Source organism: Polyodon spathula, unplaced genomic scaffold, assembly GCF_017654505.1.
Source record: "Polyodon spathula isolate WHYD16114869_AA unplaced genomic scaffold, ASM1765450v1 scaffolds_780, whole genome shotgun sequence".
In the NCBI taxonomy this organism is placed as follows: Eukaryota; Metazoa; Chordata; class Actinopteri; order Acipenseriformes; family Polyodontidae; genus Polyodon; species Polyodon spathula.
In genome coordinates this window covers 18599-42297 of record NW_024472268.1, presented here as the reverse complement: position 1 = coordinate 42297, position 23699 = coordinate 18599, and the positions used below count along the sequence as shown (strand labels likewise).

General features: G+C 48.2%; 1 protein-coding gene and 1 long non-coding RNA gene across 2 annotated transcripts in view; one reads left to right on the top strand and one right to left on the bottom strand.

The window, feature by feature from the left end:
- Positions 1 to 589: 589 nt before the first annotated feature.
- LOC121308804 lies at positions 590 to 7158 on the bottom strand. The gene is made up of 4 exons (XR_005948564.1): positions 7099 to 7158; positions 2183 to 2269; positions 1472 to 1829; positions 590 to 1342 (listed from the first exon to the last, which is right to left on the bottom strand). It is a non-coding gene; the product is annotated as an uncharacterized LOC121308804 (long non-coding RNA).
- Positions 7159 to 8980: 1822 nt separating this feature from the next.
- The window catches only part of LOC121308805 (acetyl-CoA carboxylase 1-like), a gene marked incomplete at its 3' end in the record, with an annotated part of 32165 nt that continues 17446 nt past the window's right edge, over positions 8981 to 23699 (top strand). The window contains exons 1-22 of the mRNA XM_041241449.1: positions 8981 to 9206; positions 12198 to 12330; positions 12673 to 12811; positions 13225 to 13334; positions 13424 to 13505; positions 13746 to 13844; positions 14196 to 14302; positions 14656 to 14766; positions 15095 to 15304; positions 16197 to 16367; positions 18108 to 18269; positions 18367 to 18530; positions 18840 to 18990; positions 19276 to 19379; positions 19502 to 19583; positions 19736 to 19881; positions 20881 to 21031; positions 21171 to 21305; positions 21504 to 21650; positions 21952 to 22140; positions 22607 to 22707; positions 22928 to 23016. Coding sequence (XP_041097383.1) covers positions 9013 to 9206; positions 12198 to 12330; positions 12673 to 12811; positions 13225 to 13334; positions 13424 to 13505; positions 13746 to 13844; positions 14196 to 14302; positions 14656 to 14766; positions 15095 to 15304; positions 16197 to 16367; positions 18108 to 18269; positions 18367 to 18530; positions 18840 to 18990; positions 19276 to 19379; positions 19502 to 19583; positions 19736 to 19881; positions 20881 to 21031; positions 21171 to 21305; positions 21504 to 21650; positions 21952 to 22140; positions 22607 to 22707; positions 22928 to 23016 — 2977 coding nt within the window. The remainder of the gene's footprint in view (positions 9207 to 12197; positions 12331 to 12672; positions 12812 to 13224; positions 13335 to 13423; positions 13506 to 13745; positions 13845 to 14195; positions 14303 to 14655; positions 14767 to 15094; positions 15305 to 16196; positions 16368 to 18107; positions 18270 to 18366; positions 18531 to 18839; positions 18991 to 19275; positions 19380 to 19501; positions 19584 to 19735; positions 19882 to 20880; positions 21032 to 21170; positions 21306 to 21503; positions 21651 to 21951; positions 22141 to 22606; positions 22708 to 22927; positions 23017 to 23699) is intronic.

Genomic DNA, 23699 nt, shown 5'->3' with positions numbered 1-23699 from the left:
TCTCACACTGGCAGGGGATAAGAGTTGGGTTAAACAGACCGAGCCAGCGCGTCTCACACTGGCAGGGGATAAGAGTTGGGTTAAACAGACCGAGCCAGCGCGTTTCACACTGGCAGGGGATAAGAGTTGGGTTAAACAGACCGAGCCAGCGCGTCTCACACTGGCAGGGGATAAGAGTTGGGTTAAACAGACCGAGCCAGCGCGTCTCACACTGGCAGGGGATAAGAGTTGGGTTAAACAGACCGAGCCAGTCTCACACTGGCAGGGGATAAGAGTTGGGTTAAACAGACCGAGCCAGCGCGTCTCACACTGGCAGGGGATAAGAGTTGGGTTAAACAGACCGAGCCAGCGCGTCTCACACTGGCAGGGGATAAGAGTTGGGTTAAACAGACCGAGCCAGCGCGTCTCACACTGGCAGGGGATAAGAGTTGGGTTAAACAGACCGAGCCAGCGCGTCTCACACTGGCAGGGGATAAGAGTTGGGTTAAACAGACCGAGCCAGCGCGTCTCACACTGGCAGAAGACACTTTTGATACTCAGGGCCATTATGACAGAGGCGTGCATGAAAGAACAAAGAGACATTTGCAACTCAATGGCAAACTGAGGTATTTTTATTATCCTTCACAGCAGAGCAATTCCAATTCCTTACCAGGCAACTGATTTTATGGGTTTGGCTGTAGACTGCCAGTGCTGTATTTATCATTGTGGAAAAAAATAACCTTGCTGGTATAATAAAGGTATATAAAATTATACATGTGACAATTACATAGATAAGGTGATATGAGACAGCTGTGCCCATTATTGTGATGACTTATTTAGATTTAAAAGAAGCAAAACAACATGTTTAACACATTAAAAAAAATAATCCAATTAATGTTTATTTGATGTATCACAGATTTCCCGTCGCAACACCATCTTCACAGTGGTTTAAAAGTTCAGGTGGAATCGTTTCATGGCCATTCATTTCACTGCTAGTTCTCATTGGGGAGAAAGGCCTGAGCGTTTATCATATGAAGCTTTTTATTTTCCAAGTTGGCCCCATTGCATTGCTATGATTGACGCAGAGTTGAGGTGAGTTAAAATTAATTGTACTGTTTCTCAAACATAACTTCATTGTTCTCTTTGCAAACAATCCATGTGACTGATCTTCAAGAATTTCAGTCTCAAACCTTCAAAACAGATCTCTCAGAGAAGAGAAATGCAGTCTTTCTCTGTAACTCCAAAAGGAACACCTTCCAGGCGCCTGTCTGTTCATTCTCTAGAGGAAAGTCTCGTGGATAATCACAATCTCCTTGGGTGCGTTTTCTCCTGTGGTGACTTTCAGCATTCCTGACAGGCAATGCTAAGTGAGAAAAAAAAAACAAAACAAACTTGTTAAACACTGACAGACTGACTCCCTTGGAAAGAAACATGACATAGAGCTGCCTGTTCCTGCCCCCGTGGCTGGTGCACAAAGGCTTTCGTGACTCACCCAAACCGACAGGTCTGCTGGTTCCTCAGGCTGTTTCTCCTCCTCTGGGAGCTTCCTGCAGCACTGACACTGAAACACAAGGCTCCCAGTCATCCCACTCACTCCATGTCAACAGTGTGAATCAATCTGAAGCAGAAAGTCTGGGGTGTTCAGACGATCGGGAGTTATAGGATTATTGCAGTATTCAAATGCGGCCAAAAAGAGACTAACCAATGAGAAAAGCTACTTACAGGACAAGGGACTTCAAAAATGACAAACACTATGACAGGCAGTCCACACCCGAGTAAGCCAAGTACGATGAGGGGTCTGATGACCAGAGTGTACAGCCTCTCTCTCCACAGCAATGCAGCATCTTCACCTGTAGCACAAGGGGATTGTTATATACATGCAAACCCAATCGGCATGGGTCCCGTACCCACTACCAGGGATCTCACGCATAGCTGACAGGCAGCAGGCAGTGCCAGCTGCTTTGTGAGTTGCTGTATATTTGGACTGTAATCGTTTTATGAGTTCCTTGTCTGATTCTTTTGTTACATTATACAGCACACAGTAAATGGTGATTATGTACAAAGCAAAGCAAAAAGAACAGTAGTTCAAATATACTATCAGGATGCAAACCACCTTGGACGATTGACCCTTGACTGAGCCAGGGATCACAATGTTAAACAAGCATTCCAGAGGTCTTGTCTTTCATTACCAGCCTGTTCTCACCCTCTTGCTGCTGTGTGGACTGCTCCACTGTTGAAGCTGTTGTTGGTTCGGACTGTACCACGCCGTGAGATTTTAGAGGGGCAGCGGCTGGAAGAAGAGTCGATTGAAGTGCTGGTTATTGAGATGAAGATAAAACAAAATGTACTTGAAGGCAAGTCAGGCTCTGCAGCTACTGTCCCAAACACCAGCCCAGTTTGGTTTACTGCAGAATATTTACACCTTATTCTGTGAAAGGGAAATAAAACCAGTCACAGACACTGTCACTGTTGTATTTCAGTACCTTAATCAATTCAGATTGGCTTGTTAATGAAAACTGCACTTTCCAGTAAAGACCCGATCTTCATCCTGTCACTACAGTAGTGTTAGTGTTGCAGCACCCTGCACGAGAGCCACATGGCTTTACCTGTGCTTCATCCTGTCACTACAGTAGTGTTAGTGTTGCAGCACCCTGCACGAGAGCCACATGGCTTTACCTGTGCTTCATCCTGTCACTACAGTAGTGTTAGTGTTGCAGCACCCTGCACGAGAGCCACATGGCTCTACCTGTGCTTCATCCTGTCACTACAGTAGTGTTAGTGTTGCAGCACCCTGCACGAGAGCCACATGGCTTTACCTGTGCTTCATCCTGTCACTACAGTAGTGTTAGTGTTGCAGCACCCTGCACGAGAGCCACATGGCTCTACCTGTGCTTCATCCTGTCACTACAGTAGTGTTAGTGTTGCAGCACCCTGCACGAGAGCCACATGGCTCTACCTGTGCTTCATCCTGTCACTACAGTAGTGTTAGTGTTGCAGCACCCTGCACGAGAGCCACATGGCTCTACCTGTGCTTCATCCTGTCACTACAGTAGTGTTAGTGTTGCAGCACCCTGCACGAGAGCCACATGGCTTTACCTGTGCTTCATCCTGTCACTACAGTAGTTTTAGTGTTGCAGCACCCTGCACGAGAGCCACATGGCTTTACCTGTGCTTCATCCTGTCACTACAGTAGTGTTAGTGTTGCAGCACCCTGCACGAGAGCCACATGGCTTTACCTGTGCTTCATCCTGTCACTACAGTAGTTTTAGTGTTGCAGCACCCTGCACGAGAGCCACATGGCTTTACCTGTGCTTCATCCTGTCACTACAGTAGTTTTAGTGTTGCAGCACCCTGCACGAGAGCCACATGGCTCTACCTGTGCTTTATCCCCTGCTATCGCTTAGCAACCACAGTTCACATACAATGAAACGTAAAACAGAAACATATAGAATCTGACAGACAAAGACATTCCTTAAATAAAGACCTGTATTACTAAATGAAACAGCTATGCACAGCTGCCTGCCACTAGATTCATTCTGTACACAGCAAACACATGAATACAGCAGCCTTGATGATCCAGATCACATGTGAACGAGTGCTGAATGACTGAGTACTTAACAAACACATGCTGTCAGGATTATTCCTCCTCTACAGCACAGAGCAGCCTGTTTCCATCTGCACTAGCACAATGTGGAGTAGTGCCAGGGATGGGAGTCGTCCTCAAACCAGAGTGAAAACTGTAAGTAGAGCAAAACTGAACTCACCACTGCAAACAACGCTGGAGCACAGCAAAAAGAAAGCAAACAGTGACACTGAATCCATTGTGTGTTTACCAAGCAGAGGCAGGGCAACTATCACTCCTCTGCCTTCACAAGAGCACAATTACTCCTACTGAACGCAAGCAACTCCAGCATAGAGAATTATTAACTGTGATCACATCCAAGAGCAATCCAGAAACACCATAAAACTGTAGAGCTGCATATCCAGAGATAGCAAGGATATGGAGATAAAGCCCTTTACTGGACAATGGTCAAGGGTAGGTCTGTAGCACCCGTCACCTGCATCTGATAGAAGCTTTGATAGCAGAACAGCAGGGCTGCTGCAGAGACATAGGAACTGGCATCTGGAAGGGAAGGCAGGGTGACCTGCACCGAGATCCGTGGTTTGGGGTGAATTGAAGAACTCCTACCTCACACACGCTATCACTGCAGTGCTAGTAAATTGATAATATCTCAACCGTCGACCACTTTCCTATTACACTCTATCCAGATACTGTGAAGTATTATACTCCCTTATTGTGTAATAAGTAGTTAGCATCTTGTGTGTGTGTGTGTGTGTGTGTGTGTGTGTGTGTGTGCGTGCGTGTGTGTGCGTGCGTGTTCCATTACAGTAAGTCTTACACTGTTTTAAAGGGTTAGGGATCCGGTATATAGTAATGGTCTGGGTGGATGTCATAACTCAACAGTAGGGGGCGATATTTAATCATTTCGGTGTAACAACCGCAGTAAGAGAGTTTAATACAGTGACAAATCTGTTCGTGTGTAGTTTAGGAGCGACCTGGCCGCCCTATACCTCCATAAACCTCCTCCTATACCTGCTGGTTCTTAATTAAGCAGCTACCTGCCCTAGAGAATCTTCTGGATCCCGGGATAAACAAGGACTTTTCAGAATTGTATTTCCTGGATACTACAGTACCGTAAGGGTGCTGTGCAAAAAGAAGAATTAACCCTGTGGTGAGCACAACATTGGCTGGTTCTAATGGCTGGATTATGAAAATGTGTTATGCAAATATTATAACTGACATATATGATAAGATATGACAAAAACTGCTGATATTATTCAAAAACAAGCAATAGCCAACGAACCGCATGATTAACACATGTTCCAGTGTTCGTGTTTACCCTCAAATCGAAAATTGAACTTTAAGAAAATAAATTACAAGTTTTAAAACGCAAGTGGGTAACAGTTTAAAATCATTCTAAGCTTTTACTGGGGTATAAATAGCGACTCAGATAAGCTGCATACCTGCCATTTATATATATATATATATATATATATATATATATATATATATATATATATATATATATATATATATATATATATATATCTCCGAACATTGTACGCACTAAATTTAAATGTAATGCGTAGAAATACGCATAGCACAGCAGGCCTGCCTACATCTATAACCATCTCCCAGAATACAATGTCTTCAGTTACTAGGAAACTGTACACAAGAAAAACCAAACAATCTCCGGCTACCTCTGTCGTCTTTGCAACCAATCACAGTAAGAATCAGAAACTGCTGGAAGCTGCAGGGATTGAAGGGTAAACACCCGAGTCCGACTGCAACAAATCCAACTGCAACCATCGCCAGAGGCGACCGCTAAAATAAGATGCCTGTAATATTAAACGATCTGTTTTACAATGTATTAATGCATGGCCTTATCTGATTGATCTGCACGGCTTTATATTGAAGTTGTAACATGTTTAAGAATCGGATGTTAAAATATAAGTAATGTCATTAATTCGCAGTCAGTGTGACACCTCGAAAGAAATGCGCTTTGCCGATAAGGAACACTGTAGAGCACACGCGTGGTTGTCAGCAATTCACAGTAACATTCCGGCTGAACCAGAAGTGTCTTTTTAAATGCCTACCCCATTACCATTAAAGACTGCACAGTATGTATCGCGATTACTCGTGACTTGAGGGTAATGTCGCATTTTACGCCCTGAAAATACATTTGACTCTCTCGGTGTTAAAATCAGAGAGTAAGTTAGTTGCTCCCAGACCCTAAAGCCTATCTGGAGCGCTGCCGGGTGCACACATGACAGGCGGGCAGATCAGGCCACGCTGACCCATATCACGTGTTAACGCAGCCGTGCTTTCATTGGGCACACCTCCCTTTGGCCTGAGCCGAGCTGACTCCTCCCCAGAGGCTCCGCCTCCAATCGGATTGCGAGATTGCAGAAGCGTGGGCTGGTACATTTGGGTTAGAGGTGAACGCACTGGAGTAACCCCGATCGCACCATCCCTGTGACTGTAGCTGTCAGTGAGACCGGCCGGCTTAAACCATTGTACAGTAATCAGGTTTTTGTGTTGCAATCGGACCTATGATCTCCGGTAACGTGTTCTGGACTAGTTACTGCATCAGAGTCCGAAGGTTACATCAGGATAACGTGTCGATTATTCCACAGTATCTACCAGGGTGAGTATGCGCATTCACTCAACAGAATACATCAAGCCTAGCGAGTACTTCTTCAGTAATAATAGCTCATTCATTGTACACTACATTTAGATTTACAGTGCAATCAGATCAGATTTTATTTTGTAAACATGTCGACGTTTACGTCTACCATTGCTTGATATAAAACAATTAACGTGTTGCTAGAATAATCAACAACAACAACAACAAAACATCAACCGCAGTACCGCCGCCTGGGTGAATTCTTATTAAACGAATGATCCTATTTGATAGAAACGACTGCGATAGTTTTATTTTCTGGGTTGATTTTCACAGAGATATACTCACAATGAAAGTAGTGCATTGAGAAACAGCATGGGAGAATTATCTTTACACATGCTTCCTGGAACACCATTGCTGTCTGATGACAGCGTTGAACAATAAATACACGCTAATAATACTGTACACGCACAGACTGTTACACAGGCATCAAGCAAGCCGCTGCGTCGAGCTGTGGTGTCATAGCTACTCAAGCGTATTCATTGAGAGATGGGATAATAGGTAACGTCGTTATATATATATATATATATATATATATATATATATATATATATATATATATATATATATATATATATATATGAATGAAAATTATAATTCACCGAAAGACGGTCAGCTTCCTGGATTTACGCTGCATTTGCACGTAAGAGCCGACACGGCATGTTTTGGGAATGCATTCAGGGTGTAGCTGCATACGCAGTGGACTGGGATACACACTGATGCACGTAAATCCACTTCTTGTTAGCAGCAGTGATAAAGCCACCGTGCTGCGCTTTTACTGTAGGAATGCTCTCGGTGGAACACGTGGTTCCGCTTTCCCTTTTGTTAGGCGGAGTCGCTTGTATTGTCTCAACAGTTGATACAGGAGCTTTACCTGTCTGTCAGTCGGTGTGTAGGCTCTGTCACTTCCGGGGATGATGCTGTGATGATACAGGAAGCAGAGTGAGTAGTACATCACGCTTGTTGTTAATAATATACTGGAACTGACAGTAATTTTGGTATGCTGTCCATCTGGCATAATACAAGGTGGTCTATTTTACTGCCAGCAACTTGAGGGCTTGCACTCCCAGGCTTGTACTGCTGCAAAGAGGGGGGGGAGTGTTCCTGTCCAAAGCCCCAGACAGTGTGCTTGTGCTGTGGACTCTGTACTGTGTAACCCAGGGCAGAGGCACACAGTCCAGGGATGCAGCATCCACAGAGTGCATGATCACTGTGTGCTCTGGGAGACACTTATCTGTGCTTTACAAGGGAAACCTCAGGCTCTGCACCCTTATACAAGTTAACTGTGTTCATGCTGCACAGTCATGCAGCAGCTTTCCATTGCATTTCCCACGGTTATACTGTGCATTGACACTATGGGTTACACTGTGCATTGACACTATGGGTTACACTGTGCATTGACACTATGGGTTACACTGTGCATTGACACTATGGGTTATACTGTGCATTGACACTATGGGTTACACTGTGCATTGACACTATGGGTTATACTGTGCATTGACACTATGGGTTATACTGTGCATTGACACTATGGATTATACTGTGCATTGACACTATGGGTTACACTGTGCATTGACACTATGGGTTATACTGTGCATTGACACTATGGGCTATACTGTGCATTCACACTATGGGTTACACTGTGCATTGACACTATGGGTTATACTGTGCATTGACACTATGGGTTATACTGTGCATTGACACTATGGGTTATACTGTGCATTCACACTATGGGTTACACTGTGCATTGACACTATGGATTATACTGTGCATTGACACTATGGATTATACTGTGCATTGACACTATGGGTTACACTGTGCATTGACACTATGGATTATACTGTGCATTGACACTATGGGCTATACTGTGCATTCACACTATGGTTTGCCGTGATATTTTTGAATGTGCTTTCCCATACCTCACTGTGCATTACAATGCTTGCATAGGCTTTACCATGCTCTCACTCCAATACACTTTACTGTACTTTTACTGCAGTAATCTTTTACAAGGGAAGTCCCTGACTGCAGTAGATCTTTAGTGTTAATGAGAACCAACATAGACGGGTGTATAAAATTAATATTCTGATTGGTTTCTTTCTGGTTCTTAATGTAAAAATCATTTCGTATCCTTTTTATTTTACATGGTAAAAAAGCAGCTTTTAAATCTGGCACATTTGCTAATTTCTAAGATCACAGCTTTTTGATACCAGCAATAAATCCATTAATCAATTAATCAAATGTCATTTGTATAGTGCCAAAGGCATCCCAAAGATTTGCGCACAAAATCAACACCATGATAAATGAAGCTTGCAGTTAGGTAGAAAGCTGAGCATGTTATCAAAACTAATAGAACTAACCTTCGGAGTTCCTCCGTTGTCTTAGCAACACACAGTAAATAAAAGTACTCATGCAATTTAAAGCATTTAATAGTGGCTACTGGATTCTATTGAAAGTTTTAAAGTATGATTTAGAAAAATAAAATCCTACTGGAATAACAAGTACAATGTGAAAAAGACTGACCTTCACCTCGGAAAACATCTGAACCCTTCTTCTCATCATTAAACACCTGGCAGACCAACCTGCCAGATAGGGTCAGTCACTGTTTGCTCAAGTGCTGTTGTGCAATTGCTGGATTTCATATAGGCTGGGCCCAGCCTGCCTGCCTGACGCAGTGTGTGTGTGTGTGTGTGTGGTAAAGCTGCCAGTGCTTGTGCTTGCCTGCTCTCTGCTGATCCTGGTTCTCACTCTCCTCCTAGTGCTCGGAGCCTGTCAGCGCAGAGAAGCCGTGATGACAGAGCAGGAGCCCCCTGAGATGGCTGCTCCGCAGTCCCACTTCATCATCGGCTCTGTGTCCGAGGAGAACTCCGAGGATGAGATCCTGAGCCTGGGGAAGGAGCGCTCGCTGTCCCCCGCCTCCTTCGGCTCAGACAGCTTCTCTGACCTGGGACTGAACCACATCGACGGCCTGGCGCAGAACATGAGGTGAGCCGGCCACGCTGCTCCGACCCGCTGCAGTGTAAGGTGCAGGGGCTGAATGGCTCAGCTGCTCTGTAGCCTCTGTGGCTCCTGTTTATTTAACTGTTTTTATTAGCAGTGCAAGAACAACATGTGTGTTTCATCGTTACTGTACATACAAATTTTTCACTGGAACACCGCTTTAGCGCATCTGGAATCTTGTACCAAGATTGAAGTTTATTAAAATGAAATGAATACACTGTGGAAGAAATGACATATTTCAATTCAGTTAGGATTATTTGCAAAGTAAACTTTTAAACCAGAATTTAAAAAGTAAGTCTCCCATTCTGCTGTGTAGTTTGTTGTGCAATAATTAAGGCTTGAAATCCCAGTGGGTGGTAAGTAAGAAACCCCACTTCTGGCACACTTCCATGTAGTGTGAAAGAACAGCCCTCCGCTCTGAATGGAGAAAAGCCTGCTGTATGGAATAAAAGGGCAGCTGTTGCTTAGCAGCCAACAATTGTAACCATCACCTCCTTTCACCCCTGTATGCTGCGTGGGTTTCTAGAAGACATAGATTCTAATATTTCACAATGGCAGATTGCTTCGTCCAGGACAGATCTGAAAATACAGAGCTGGAGTCTGTAGTCCTGTGACTGTTGAAGTGTTTGTTTGAACGGGCATCAGTGACAGTTAGTGCATTCTTAACTCTGAGTGAAGTAAGAATCTAGCAGACAAATGATTCGACCATCGCCTTAACCTTGACTTGTATCTGTGTACCGTTGAGACAGATCTCACCGCAGGAACCTGCCTGCTGTATTCATGCGAAGGACTGCAATTCTCTTCCCGGCAATGCTAACTAATGCTTGTATGAGCCATGTGTTATGTATGTGCACCTGCGTCTGTTATCAAAGAGTATTGCTGTGCTTTGCTGGGAAATGTGCCGTGCATTGCAGATATTGAACCTGTGATGCTGGCGTGCCCCCCTGCACTGAAGCTGACCTGTGCTCTCAGTGAATTGGCAGTATTGAAAAGCAAACATGAGAAGCCCCTCCCACTGTCTCGCCCAGTCTCTCCCTATTTGTTAAGAACTGGATCGGGGCGTGGCTGTTGAGAGAAGGGGAGCGGTCAGGGCAGAGTTGACCGCAGAGCAGAGACCCTGGTTGTTTAACTGCAGCTTGGGCAGGATTTTGAAATCCGTGTGAGCTGCAGACTTTCTGAACACACACAGGACTTCAGTGTCATCGAGTAAACAAGCACACAGGAGACTCTGGCTCAGCTGAGGAGAGCACTAGACGTGCTTTTTGAATCTTTCCCACCTATGCTTTTAGCTTTATTTCAAGACATTAATGCCTGTAGAGGCTAGAGTATGAACCGGGTGATAGTGAAGTCAGTGTGTCATTGATTCAGCATGCAGCCGGCCAGATCCCTGATGAAAACAAAGAAGGATGAAGATTAGAGATCCCTCTCACACAGGAACTGCTTGGAGTCTCTGTCTCATGATGAGAAGCTGCAGGCTGATCACCCCCAGCCCTGTCATACCTGCTTGACAACTCCATGCTGAGAAGGGGTGAGGCCTTGTGTGTTGCAGAGCTTTAGGGAACAGAGAGAGAGAGAGAGAGAGAGAGAGAGAGGGAGAGAGTACAACAGGCTTCTGACATTTTTCACCATGGAATATTCTGCAGAAGAAAACCTTGAGACAATCTATCATATGCTGCGAAGGTTAGTACGGTAAAGGGAAGGCGGTTTTCGAAATGCTTGCTCATTTTCACAGCTCAACAAAGGCATTCACAGGACTGTGTGCTTACTGTACATGTTGTATTAAGCAGAATGCCAGCAGACATAACTACTGGAGTGGTAACGAGGGTGCAGAAAGGATTGTAATGATTTCTGAATGTTTTGTAACTCATAGGAATGAGTGAGGGAGCCGTCAGCAGGGCTCAGTTTGCCTGCAGTGCTGTAGCAAGTGGACAAGCCTGGCCGGAAGCTACCCTGTTCCATGGACTGACTGTGGAATGCATACAAGCGGCTGGCTGTTGATTCTGTGCCTGTGTTTGAGATCGAGACAGAGCTGTACAGTTTCCAGAAGGCAGTGTTCTACATTCAGGAGGACTGGCAGCTGCAGTACAGCAGGACTCCTCTGGGGCTGTGTGCTGCTGGTTTGGTCAGTGGGTTAGCATTCTGTGCGCTGCACTTTATCAGAAAGCAGACCTGCTGACAGTGTAGTTTGTGTATGAGGCAGGGCAACGATCCCAGAGTGATTCCCAGCAGACAGCTGTATAGCCACCTTTGAGAATAGCCTAGCAGGAAGGGTGAGCATGGTTAGCCCTGTATAGGACAGCCAAACAGGTTTATTATCAGGCTTTAATTCCACATTGGTTCATAAAGATCGGTCCGAATCGTGAAATAGAAATCTCATAAAATGACATCTGAAGCTGCCTCTTCTTTGAAGTTGCCTATCTTGTGGCACTGAAAACTTATGGCATTTGCAGTGAGTGGTTAGCATGCATGGTGGAGCGGAGGGGGGGGCGACTTGGTTAGCTTTGTTGTGGGTGGGGTGGGTGTGGTTAGCTATGCAGTAGGCATGGTTAGCTGTGTTGTAGGTGGGTGTGGGCGTGGTAGGCTGTGCTGTAGGTGGTGTGGGCGTGGTTAGCTGTGTTGTGGGTGTGGTTAGCTGTGCAGTGGGCGTGGTTAGATGTGTAGTGGGTGGGGCTGGGTGTGGATAGCTGTGTTGTAGGTGGGTGTGGGCGTGGTAGGCTGTGCTGTAGGTGGTGTGGGCATGGTTAGCTGTGTTGTGGGTGTGGTTAGCTATGCAGTAGGCATGGTTAGCTGTGTTGTAGGTGGGTGTGGGCGTGGTAGGCTGTGCTGTAGGTGGTGTGGGCGTGGTTAGCTGTGTTGTGGGTGTGGTTAGCTGTGCAGTGGGCGTGGTTAGATGTGTAGTGGGTGGGGCTGGGTGTGGATAGCTGTGCAGTGGGTGTATGTTCTGTCCAGTACAGTGATGTCTCTCCCTGGACTCAGGCCCAGCATGTCGGGGTTGCACCTGGTGAAGCAGGGCCGGGAGCGTAGGAGGATGGACCTGCAGAGGGACTTCACTGTGGCCTCGCCCGCTGAGTTCGTCACTCGCTTTGGGGGCAACAAAGTCATTGAGAAGGTATGTGTCTGTGAGGGAGGAGTTCAGTCTTCGTTCCCATCCATAGAATTGCCTACCCTGTGTGGGTTTGGGTTATGCACTGGTGTTATTGGATTAACCTCTGCCCTGATAACCGGCAGCATTTTAGAGAACCATGGTGTGTTTTAGAGCATTTCACAGCACCAGGGCACCCACATGGATCATTTATTAAGGGGTAACCCGGGGATAACTGCAGATAAGTGCTTGATTGGGGGGATTTCCTGAGTGCTGGAAAATGCTCCCGGGCAGAGTATAGGCCGATCAAACCCCAGCACCCACATCTGAGGATGGCATGGATATGTATGTGTGGTATTTTCCTTGTAGGTTCTTATTGCCAATAACGGGATCGCAGCGGTGAAATGCATGCGCTCAATCCGGCGGTGGGCGTACGAGATGTTTAGGAATGAGCGCGCCATTCGATTTGTTGTCATGGTAACCCCCGAAGACCTGAAGGCCAATGCAGGTGAGTGTGGGGAGCGAGTCCCAGTTTATTGTTGTTATTGTCTTGAGCAGTTGCTTAGCAGGGTGTTAATGACACGAAAACGATTGCCGGCGAGACGCTGGCAAAACAGAAAAGCCGCTTCAGGCAGGGCAGCACCGGGGTTTATTAGTCCTTCGTACGCTGTAGAACAGAACAGTGCTCGGGCAGACACCTGCATGTCAGTGCTGGTGTGTAGAGATGACACAGGGTGGGATCAGGAACACATGCTTCACCTGCTTTTGAAGGGAAGAATACAGTAAATCGTGTGTTGATGCTGGGCTTCGTAACCCTGATGCCCAGGCGGTGTATTTGAATCGTGTCGCGGCGGTGCTGTTTACATTTATAGACTCGGCCTCCTTGACTTTAAAGCTGTGTTGTTAACCCGTTGCCTGCAGAGTATATTAAAATGGCAGACCACTATGTTCCTGTGCCGGGAGGAACGAACAACAATAACTACGCCAACGTGGAGCTGATCCTCGACATCGCCAAGCGCATCCCAGTGCAGGTACTGTTGACCGCCTCCTGCGTCAAACGTTGCAGCTGCAGCTCTTTGCACATTTCTTTCTAATGCTGTTGTCTTCATCTCATCTGCAGGCTGTGTGGGCAGGCTGGGGCCACGCTTCTGAGTACCCCAAACTCCCCGAGCTGCTGCACAAGAACAGCATTGCCTTCCTGGGTAAGACAGACTCGGGGGGTCCTGGAGTCCTGACTTCTCCACTGTACACTTTTACACTGCAAGCCTGCCATTAATATATCTGCAGACCTGCTGCAAGATAGATGGTAGAGACTGGAGGTGTCTGGCATCCTCTGTTGTTGCTTCTTGATTCTGATAACTGTATTAGGATCGGAGGTTAACTTGCATTAGAAATCGCTAGCGCTTGTCCTGCTCTACTGTAATAGTGTGTGTTGCTTGCAGGGCCCCCCAGCCAGGCGATGTGGGCTCTGGGTGATAAGATTGCCTCCTCCATCGTGGCACAGACCGCTGGGATCCCCACACTGCCCTGGAGTGGATCTGGTGAGAGGCTGCGTTTGTCTTGAGAGAGATGCAAAGTGTCTGTGTGTTTGCAAATCTGTCCTCTTCACTCACTGCGTGCATAATTGTATCACGTTAAGTTTCCTATCTATGTATCTATTTTATAATTTTTTTTTTTTTTTCAAAGTTATGGCAGGGCAACTTCTCGAATTACATACAGTTCACACAAACACTTTTTAAAATGAAAAAAAAATCAATAAAAAAAATCGTGACCGAGGGGTTTCTGGTGGACCTGATTCTGAAGCGAAGCGTGGTAATAATCCCAGTGAAAACATGGTACAGCCAGCCTGGCCTGTGCCGCTGAGCGGTGCTAACGCAGTGTGTTTTGTTCAGGGCTGACGGTGGAATGGACTGAGAGTGATCAGAGGAGGAGAGTGATCAGTGTGCCTCCGGAGGTGTATGAGAAGGGCTGCGTGCGAGACGAGGCGGAGGGGCTGCAGGTGAGCAGAGCTTCCACAGGACAGCAGCACCACTGCAGAGAACACACAGTGTCGAGCACAGCTCACCAGTGCTGCTAGTCTTTTCTTTCCTTGCTGTTTTGAGAACGCCCCACAATGTGCATGAATCGTTTGCTAAGGACATTCTGTATTCTTATATAGCCGACCCCTTCGCACAGTCAGACAGGCTGTAGTTTACAAACAGATAATAATAAAGTATAATAGTTATGTGCAAACTGTAGGAGGTAGTAAGTGTTTCTCAGCAGTGTGTTGAGCTGATGTTTTGATGCACAATCAGGAGCTGGCATTGCCATGTTGAGTGTTCCGCTGACCCCGTGACCTTGTGCCCCCTGCAGGCTGCTGAGAAGGTGGGCTACCCACTGATGATCAAGGCTTCGGAGGGCGGAGGAGGGAAGGGGATCCGGAAGGTGAACAGCGTAGACGACTTCCCCAACCTCTTCAGACAGGTCAGTCAACTGGGCCTCTCCCGATCTCCCGGACAGCTTCCCACTCCTGGGAGTGCTCTGATAACCAGAGTGTCTGGAAAGCATGCAGGTGGAAAACGGAATAAGAATGGGAGCGAGCAATACCAGAAACAACCCTGTTAATATCAGACTCTCATTGCACGCCACTTTCCAGATTGCACAAGCATAGCCTCATCAGCCACCCAATAGAAGCATCTCTGCGTCTCTAATGAAGCTGTTTGTGAATAGTTTGGGTCTGTGCCTTGTCCCTCTCCTTGCTCTTCACTAGTTCTCACTGTGGTTTTAAAGAGATGCTTGTCTGCTTTTCCAGGTCCAGACCGAAGTCCCTGGCTCGCCCATCTTCGTCATGCAGCTGGCGAAACACGCGCGGCACCTGGAGGTGCAGCTCCTGGCTGACCAGTATGGCAACGCCATCTCCCTGTTCGGCCGCGACTGCTCCGTGCAGCGCAGGCACCAGAAGATCATCGAGGAGGCTCCGGCCACCATCGCCCCCCACTACGTGTTTGAGGAAATGGAGCAGGTGGGACTGGAGGAGAGGCACCGTGGGAGCTGGCTGTGCTCGTATTGCACTTTACCTGTCTGTTTGTATAGAGCCAGAACTTCAGAACACTCAGCCAGAGGAAACACTCTAACACTGTTTTTAGTTCTTGAGTTAGTTTTTCATTCTTAGACAGTGAACCAGGAATAATGTCTCCCTGATAGTCTCATTTGCAGTTCCTGGTGCAGAAACCTGCTTTTCTTTGTCTCTGGGTAAGGTTTGTGTTAATCCAGTGTGGGAAGACCAGTTTTTTTGTTCTTCTTGTATTGTGTAGCCGTGTTTAACTCCTGGCTGTTGGGATTTCACCAGTTGGCTGCCCCTTTGTTTTATCCAATGAGCGTCTGAGTTTTCAGTTCAGTGTGTTCTCTCTGCTGATGGGAGTGATCCCGGGACAGGCTGTGCTCTGAGGAATGTGTTTGTTCTGTACTACAGTGTGTTAGTGGCTGGCTTGCAGTGCAGTGTGAAAGTACAACGTGTGCATAGTATAAATATAGCAAGAGTGAGGTAAACCAGCACAGCATTAACCAGCAGAACTCCTATATGCTGGCCAAGCCTCGTTCTTACAGAAACACACGCTGCATTCATAGGATTTCACTTGAGGGCCAGGAAAACTCAAATAATGAAAATAAACTAAATGTGCAGTGAAGTCTGTCTCTCTGTCTCTCGCTCTCATGCCCAGCAATGTGCCGTGAAGCTGATCTCTCATTCTCTCACCCTCTCGCCCTCTCAGTGTGCCGTGAAGCTGATCTCTCATTCTCTCACTCTCTCGCCCTCTCAGTGTGCCGTGAAGCTGATCTCTCATTCTCTCACTCTCTCGCCCTCTCAGTGTGCCGTGAAGCTGATCTCTCATTCTCTCACTCTCTCGCCCTCTCAGTGTGCCGTGAAGCTGGCGAAGATGGTTGGCTATGTGAGTGCCGGCACAGTGGAGTACCTGTACAGCCAGGATGGCAGCTTTTACTTCCTGGAGCTCAACCCCCGGCTGCAGGTGGAGCACCCCTGCACAGAGATGGTGGCCGACGTGAACCTGCCCTCCGCACAGCTGCAGGTGAGCGCCCTGTACCCCCCTCTACCCCCTCGGGACCCCCTCAATCTGCCCTCCGCACAGCTGCAGGTGAGCCCCCTGTACCCCCCTGTACCCCCTCGGGACCCCCTCAATCTGTCCTCCGCACAGCTGCAGGAGAGCTCCCTGTACCCCCTTGGGACCCCCTCAACCTGCCCTCCGCACAGCTGCAGGAGAGCCCCTTGTACCCCCCTTTACCCCCTCGGGACCCCCTCAACCTGTCTTCCGCACAGCTGCAGGAGAGCCCCCTGTACCCCCTTGGGACCCCTTCAACCTACCCTCTGCATAGCTGCAGGAGAGTCCCCTGTAACCCCTCAGGACCCCTTCAACCTGCCCTCCACACAGCTGCAGGTTAGCCCCCTGTACCCCCTTGGGACCCCTTCAACCTACCCTCTGCATAGCTGCAGGAGAGTCCCCTGTAACCCATCAGGACCCCCTCAACCTGCCCTCCATACAGCTGCAGGTTAGCCCCCTGTACCCCATTGGGACCCCTTCAACCTACCCTCTGCATAGCTGCAGGAGAGTCCCCCTGTAACCCATCAGGACCCCCTCAACCTGCCCTCCGCACAGCTGCAGGAGAGCCCCCTGTACCTCCCTCATCTTGGGGTCCTGTGGTAGTCCAGTATGCAGGCGGCTGTAGGCATGCAATGTTAACTGCTCTTTGTTTGTGATGGAAACAAGGCTTGAACCCAATCCTGAGTTTCAGGATTACCCATTAACTGTACGGCTGTGTTAGTGTTATACTGACTACAGGTTAAGCCCTGTTTCAAGAAGGAAAATCTAATAAAATCAAAAACACATAAGAAACAAAATCCTATTAAACAGATGGGGAAATGTAAATTAATCAAGGGACAGAAAAAATGAAAGCAACAAAGGATTTTTAAAAAAGCAAGTCCGATTGCAGTGCTTGTGACACGCAGTAAACGCACACAGCACTGAGAGAGTGCAGCCTCACATCACATTAGACATGCATCACATCATCCTGCCCAGGACCAGCGCAGACTGCCTGCAGCCTTCCTGTTGCCATGGGGACAGCAGGAGAGTGCCAGGATGTGAACAACAGGAGCATGACCTCCCTCCTGCCACAGGACTGCAATGTAGGTCACAGGGGAGCTGCCTGCCCCTCGAGGAGCACTCGCTCTCATGCGATGCATGTGTCCTGTGTAGTATTGAGTCTTGGATACTGGACTCAACAAAGACTGCTTGTCCTTTAGCATGTGACAGCAATGCTATCAAACCCTGTAGTACCCCTGGCTGAATAAAGACTACTGCAGGACACAGCAATAATATAACGGTGCCATTTGTTTATATGGAACGCCTACCAATAGCTGTTGATGCCTGGGTTGTCTGCATCACCCTTATTGCATTGTTCTGCATTTTCTCAGGTTATTTTAACTGCAGTTTGGTACAGTGGTGACCCGACAGGCACTTTATTTAAATGATAAGATCTTATTGAGTCAGGTGTGATTGCTGCTCTTGTCAATCACGTCAACATGCCGGTCAAAGACACCACCTGCTGGCCACGCAGGAAACAGCACTTACAGAGATTCTGAAATAAGACAGAACACTCCACTGAACCCTTTCACGCATGGACCTCACATGGGAACATGTGGATGACGCAAATGCGTGATTACCATTTATGCCATTTTGTTTAGATGAGAAATTGCTTGTGTAAAGTTTGCGTCGTACGTTTTGATAAACTTCATGCAACTATATTTCTTTCAGATTGCCATGGGGATTCCTCTGCACAGGATCAAGGATATCCGAGTGATGTATGGGGTGCTGCCCTGGGGAGAATCACCTATCGACTTCGAGGGCCTGTCCACTGCCCCCTCCCCGCGAGGTCACGTGATCGCCGCTCGCATCACCAGCGAGAACCCTGACGAGGTGCGAGGACCCCCTTCATGATCTCTCTCCACCCTTCCGTCTGTGTGAGCCTCCACTGCAGCCCTGACTCCCCCTCTCCCTGTCTCCCTGTCCGCAGGGGTTCAAGCCCAGCTCAGGCACGGTGCAGGAGCTGAACTTCCGCAGCAGTAAGAACGTCTGGGGCTACTTCAGCGTGGCGGCGGCGGGGGGGCTGCACGAGTTTGCCGACTCCCAGTTTGGACACTGCTTCTCCTGGGGGGAGAACCGTGAAGAGGCCATCTCGTGAGTGAGCCCTGGCTGCTTTAGTCTGACCACTGCCAGCTATCAAACACACCTTCCTGACCACTCTGAATCCAGCTCTGTCACCACTTATCAAACACACCTGCCCTCTCGCATTATAGGAATGCTTCTGCTCTACTATTACTGTAAGGGTGTGACAAACATGGGAATAGTGCGAGTGTGGATTAACTCCTGAGGACAGCAGCGCTGTAGCCAAGCTCTTGTCTAATGAGGTTTTATTCAGTGGTGCTTTGCTATAGAAACCTGGTGTTCTTGGATGTGCCCCTCAGTCCTGTGCTTTTTATTTTTCAGTAACATGGTGGTTGCTCTGAAGGAGCTGTCAATTCGAGGGGATTTCAGGACCACCGTGGAGTATCTCACCAAGCTGCTGGAGACAGAGTCTTTCCAACAAAACAGCATTGACACGGGCTGGCTGGACAAGCTCATCTCCGAGAAAGTACAGGTAACGCAGACTGGGACACACGGAGACACAGTCACAGGCAAACAAACACAGAGACACAGGCACAGCGACACAGACACACACACAGAGACACAGACACACACACATAGAGAGAGACACACACACACACACACACGCACAAGCAAAGAAACACAGAGACACAGGCACACACACACACACAGAGACACGGCCAGACACGCTGGAATACAGGTGATCGACATGGGCTGACATTGCCTGACACTTGCAGAATGTTATTCCCCTGCCTTGCTAAACCCTGTCCTTCTCCAGGCGGAGAGGCCCGACACCATGCTGGGTATTGTGTGCGGGGCTCTGCACGTGGCCGACGTCACCCTGCGGAACAGCGTCTCCAACTTCCTGCACTCTCTGGAAAGGTACGCCGCGCGGGCTTTGTGCAGGGCAGCTCCTGGGTCCTGTGGTGGGAGGGGGTGGTGATCGCTGGGGACAGGGACCCCTCCTCACTCTGCATTGCTGACCTCCTGCTTTCTCCTCCCAGGGGGCAGGTCCTCCCGGCTCATACCCTGCTGAACACGGTGGATGTGGAGCTGATCTACGAAGCTGTAAAATACGCCCTCAAGGTAAACCTGTGGAGTCGCATCTTCTGGGAACAGCGAATGCACGCATGTACTCCCCTACAGGGCTAGCAAGTCGTGTGGATGCACCTTTATTTCACTGTGTGTGTGTGTGTGTGTGTGAAGGCTTGACCGGGGCTCTCTTCTGTGCTTCCCAGGTGACCCGGCAGTCTCCCAACTCCTACGTGGTGATCATGAACTGCTCGTGCGTGGAGGTGGACGTGCACAGGCTGAGTGACGGGGGGCTGCTCCTCTCCTATGACGGCAGCAGCTACACAACCTACATGAAGGAGGAAGTGGACCGGTACAGCTGAGAGAGAGTCACTACAGCACTGACTAGACCAGCAGAGAGAGTCACTACAGCACTGACTAGACCAGCAGAGAGAGTCACTACAGCACTGACTAGACCAGCAGAGAGAGTCACTACAGCACTGACTAGACCAGCAGAGAGCGAGTCACTACAGCACTGACTAGACCAGCAGAGAGAGTCACTACAGCACTGACTAGACCAGCAGAGAGAGTCACTACAGCACTGACTAGACCAGCAGAGAGAGTCACTACAGCACTGACTAGACCAGCAGAGAGAGTCACTACAGCACTGACTAGACCAGCAGAGAGAGAGTCACTACAGCACTGACTAGACCAGCAGAGAGAGTCACTACAGCACTGACTAGACCAGCAGAGAGAGTCACTACAGCACTGACTAGACCAGCAGAGAGAGAGTCACTACAGCACTGACTAGACCAGCAGAGAGAGTCACTACAGCACTGACTAGACCAGCAGAGAGAGTCACTACAGCACTGACTAGACCAGCAGAGAGAGTCACTACAGCACTGACTAGACCAACAGAGAGAGTCACTACAGCACTGACTAGACCAGCAGAGAGAGTCACTACAGCACTGACTAGACCAGCAGAGAGAGTCACTACAGCACTGACTAGACCAGCAGAGAGAGTCACTACAGCACTGACTAGACCAGCAGAGAGAGTCACTACAGCACTGACTAGACCAGCAGAGAGAGTCACTACAGCACTGACTAGACCAGCAGAGAGAGTCACTACAGCACTGACTAGACCAGCAGAGAGAGTCACTACAGCACTGACTAGACCAGCAGAGAGAGTCACTACAGCACTGACTAGACCAGCAGAGAGAGTCACTACAACACTGATGCCCAGACGCAGGGCATTAGAGTCACCGTGTCATTGCAGTGTAAACTTTCACTTCAGATCAGGCTGCATTTAGCGGCAGTCTCGTTGGTACCAGATTGGAGTGTTTTCTCACGCCCCGTCCCGGTTTGTGTGCAGGTACCGCATCACCATTGGGAACAAGACGTGCGTGTTTGAGAAGGAGAATGACCCGTCTCTGCTGCGCTCCCCCTCTGCGGGGAAGCTGATTCAGTACACTGTGGAGGACGGGGGCCACGTCTTCTCAGGGCAGTGCTACGCTGAGATCGAGGTCAGGACGCTTCTGTCTTTACTTCCTCTTTCCTCTTTCGCCTCTGTTTTGCTTCTTGTTAAGAAAGCGGGGCGGAGTTGAGCTCTCCTCTCTCTCCTGTGTGTTGAGCTCTCCTCTCTCTCTCCCTGTCTCTGTCCAGGTAATGAAGATGGTGATGACTCTCACTGCAGGCGAGTCTGGCTGCATTCACTATGTGAAGAGAGCAGGGGCGGTGCTGGAGCCGGGCTGTGTCATTGCCAAGCTGCAGCTTGACGATCCCAGCAGGGTTCAGCAGGTGAGACTCCACTGGGATCAGAGCTGAGGAGGAACCCTCCAAACACAGCAGCCTTCAGCTAGCCCAGGGGCTGAGTAATGCATTCCCCTTCCTCCGGCACACTGCTCTCGGGTGTGCTGTGCTCGTTTTCGATTAGTTTTAGTTTTTTATTCGTTCATTCTTTAAGCCGCTCTCTCCCTGCCTCTCCCCCTCTCCCAGGCGGAACTGTACACTGGCAAGCTGCCCCTGATCCAGGCCATGTCTCTGCACGGAGAGAAGCTGCACCGTGTCTTCCACAGCGTGCTGGACCACCTGGTAAACGTGATGAATGGGTACTGCCTGCCTGAGCCCTTCTTCAGCACCAAGGTACCCGCAAAGCAGCCAGGCCTGCAGCCAGCTAGAACACAGTGCCATAGTGCTGCGTGCAGAAATACTGAAGGAATCGAATCAGGCAGAGAATCATCAAAACGACGTTTCTTTGAGCATTTCTGATGTAAAACTCACAAATATATCTAGAAAGGAATACAATTTTATAAAAACGTACGGGGGGAGGTGGGGGGGGGGGCAGAGCGAGATGTGCATTACAAACTGAAACACTCTTTTAGAGAAGTTAATTGAACTCTGCAGTTGCACTGCCCTGGTATAGGGATTCCTCCTGTGTCCTCAGGTGAAGGAGTGGGTGGAGAGGCTGATGAAGACCTTGCGAGACCCCTCCCTGCCCCTGCTGGAGCTGCAGGACATCATGACCAGTGTGTCGGTGCGCATCCCCATCGCCGTGGAGAAGGCCATCAAGAAGGAGATGGCTCAGTATGCCAGCAACATCACCTCCGTGCTCTGCCAGTTCCCCAGCCAGCAGGTATAAAGACTCCCATTGCACAGCAGTGTGATCCGTTTCTGGTTTTGCTAGAAGTTTAGTAAGACACACCTGAGCTTGTTGTAAGACTCCCACTGCACAGCAGTGTGATCCGTTCCTGGTTTTTACAACGAGTTTAGTAAGACACATCTGACCTTGTTACCAACACACTGGGGCTAATCAAGTTAGTCTCGTAGTAAAACCTGGAATGGGTGAAGCTGCTATGCAGTAGGAGTCTTATTTCCATCCCTGAGCTGTCACTGACAAGCTGTACAACCTCAGTTTTGTTTGAGGCTGTTAGTCTCTAGCATGAGCTGTGGCTTCTCCCTCTTTAGTGCATGTTTACTCTGGCTTGATCTTAACAATATTAATGGAGTAGTGAGGCAGCATGCATTAATCACCAGCAAGTGGAAAGCTTCAGCGTTTGCAGAGGGACCTGTGCTAAAGGGGTGTGTCCTTCTGGTTTCAGATTGCTAACATCCTGGACAGCCACGCAGCCACGCTGAACCGCAAGTCCGAGAGGGAGGTTTTCTTCATGAACACGCAGAGCATCGTGCAGCTGGTGCAGAAGTAAGTGAGCAGGATACTCCGCTCAGGTTGTAAATGGGAGGTGGCGTCTGACATGCTAAACGTAGAGCTGCTGAAAGAAATACATGGAAACACCTGAGTGGTCTTGAGCGCACATCAGGGCACATTCACAGTAGCTGGCCCCTCCCTGTCCTTCAGCCTTACCCCTTGCAGGTGTCTGTGTCCCTCCTGTCTCAGGGGCCTCTCGACTGTGTCCCCACAGGTACCGCAGTGGAATCAGGGGCCACATGAAGGCAGTGGTCATGGATCTACTCCGGCAGTACCTCAAAGTGGAGATTCAATTCCAGAACGGTAAGAACAAGCAGAAGCTCAGCTTCAAAGGAACACTGCCTTGAATCGTCTGCCATGTCTAGTCTTGAATGATGTATTTTTACAGGGAGTTAAGTTGAGTCTTGTATCAAATGCTCAGATTGTTAACATTTTCATTCTGGCACAGTTGATACAGTGGCAGAGTTTAAATAGTGTGTTTGTGTAATACCCCTGAGAGCCACTTGATGTCGCCAGCACACTGCGTAATAAAGCTAACGAGCCCTCTCTGTGTCCAGCGTGGCTTATTTCCTTGCAAGACTAGTCAGAGTCATCACTCTGCTCGCTGTCAGGAACGCATTTAAAGTAAACATTATTTCACACATAATTTAATTGTAATGTTTTAATTCACCCAGACATAATTATCTTCCAGTTTGTGTTCTATGAATTAATAGATTTTTTTTTTTTCGTTTTGAAATCCACAGCAGCACAGGGGTGTGCAACTCTCCAGTGATGATTATTATTATTATTATTATTATTATTATTATTATTATTATTATTATTATTATGTACACGTTGCTTTCAGAGGCACACAATTCACTTCAATTGAGGGCAGTGCTAGCCAAGGCTTTAACATTCGTTTTCTTGCCTCTTCTTACACCTCTGGCTCACTGAAGATCTTCCTGCTCTTTGCTCGTATGCAGATATCTGTTCTACAGCTAAGTCTG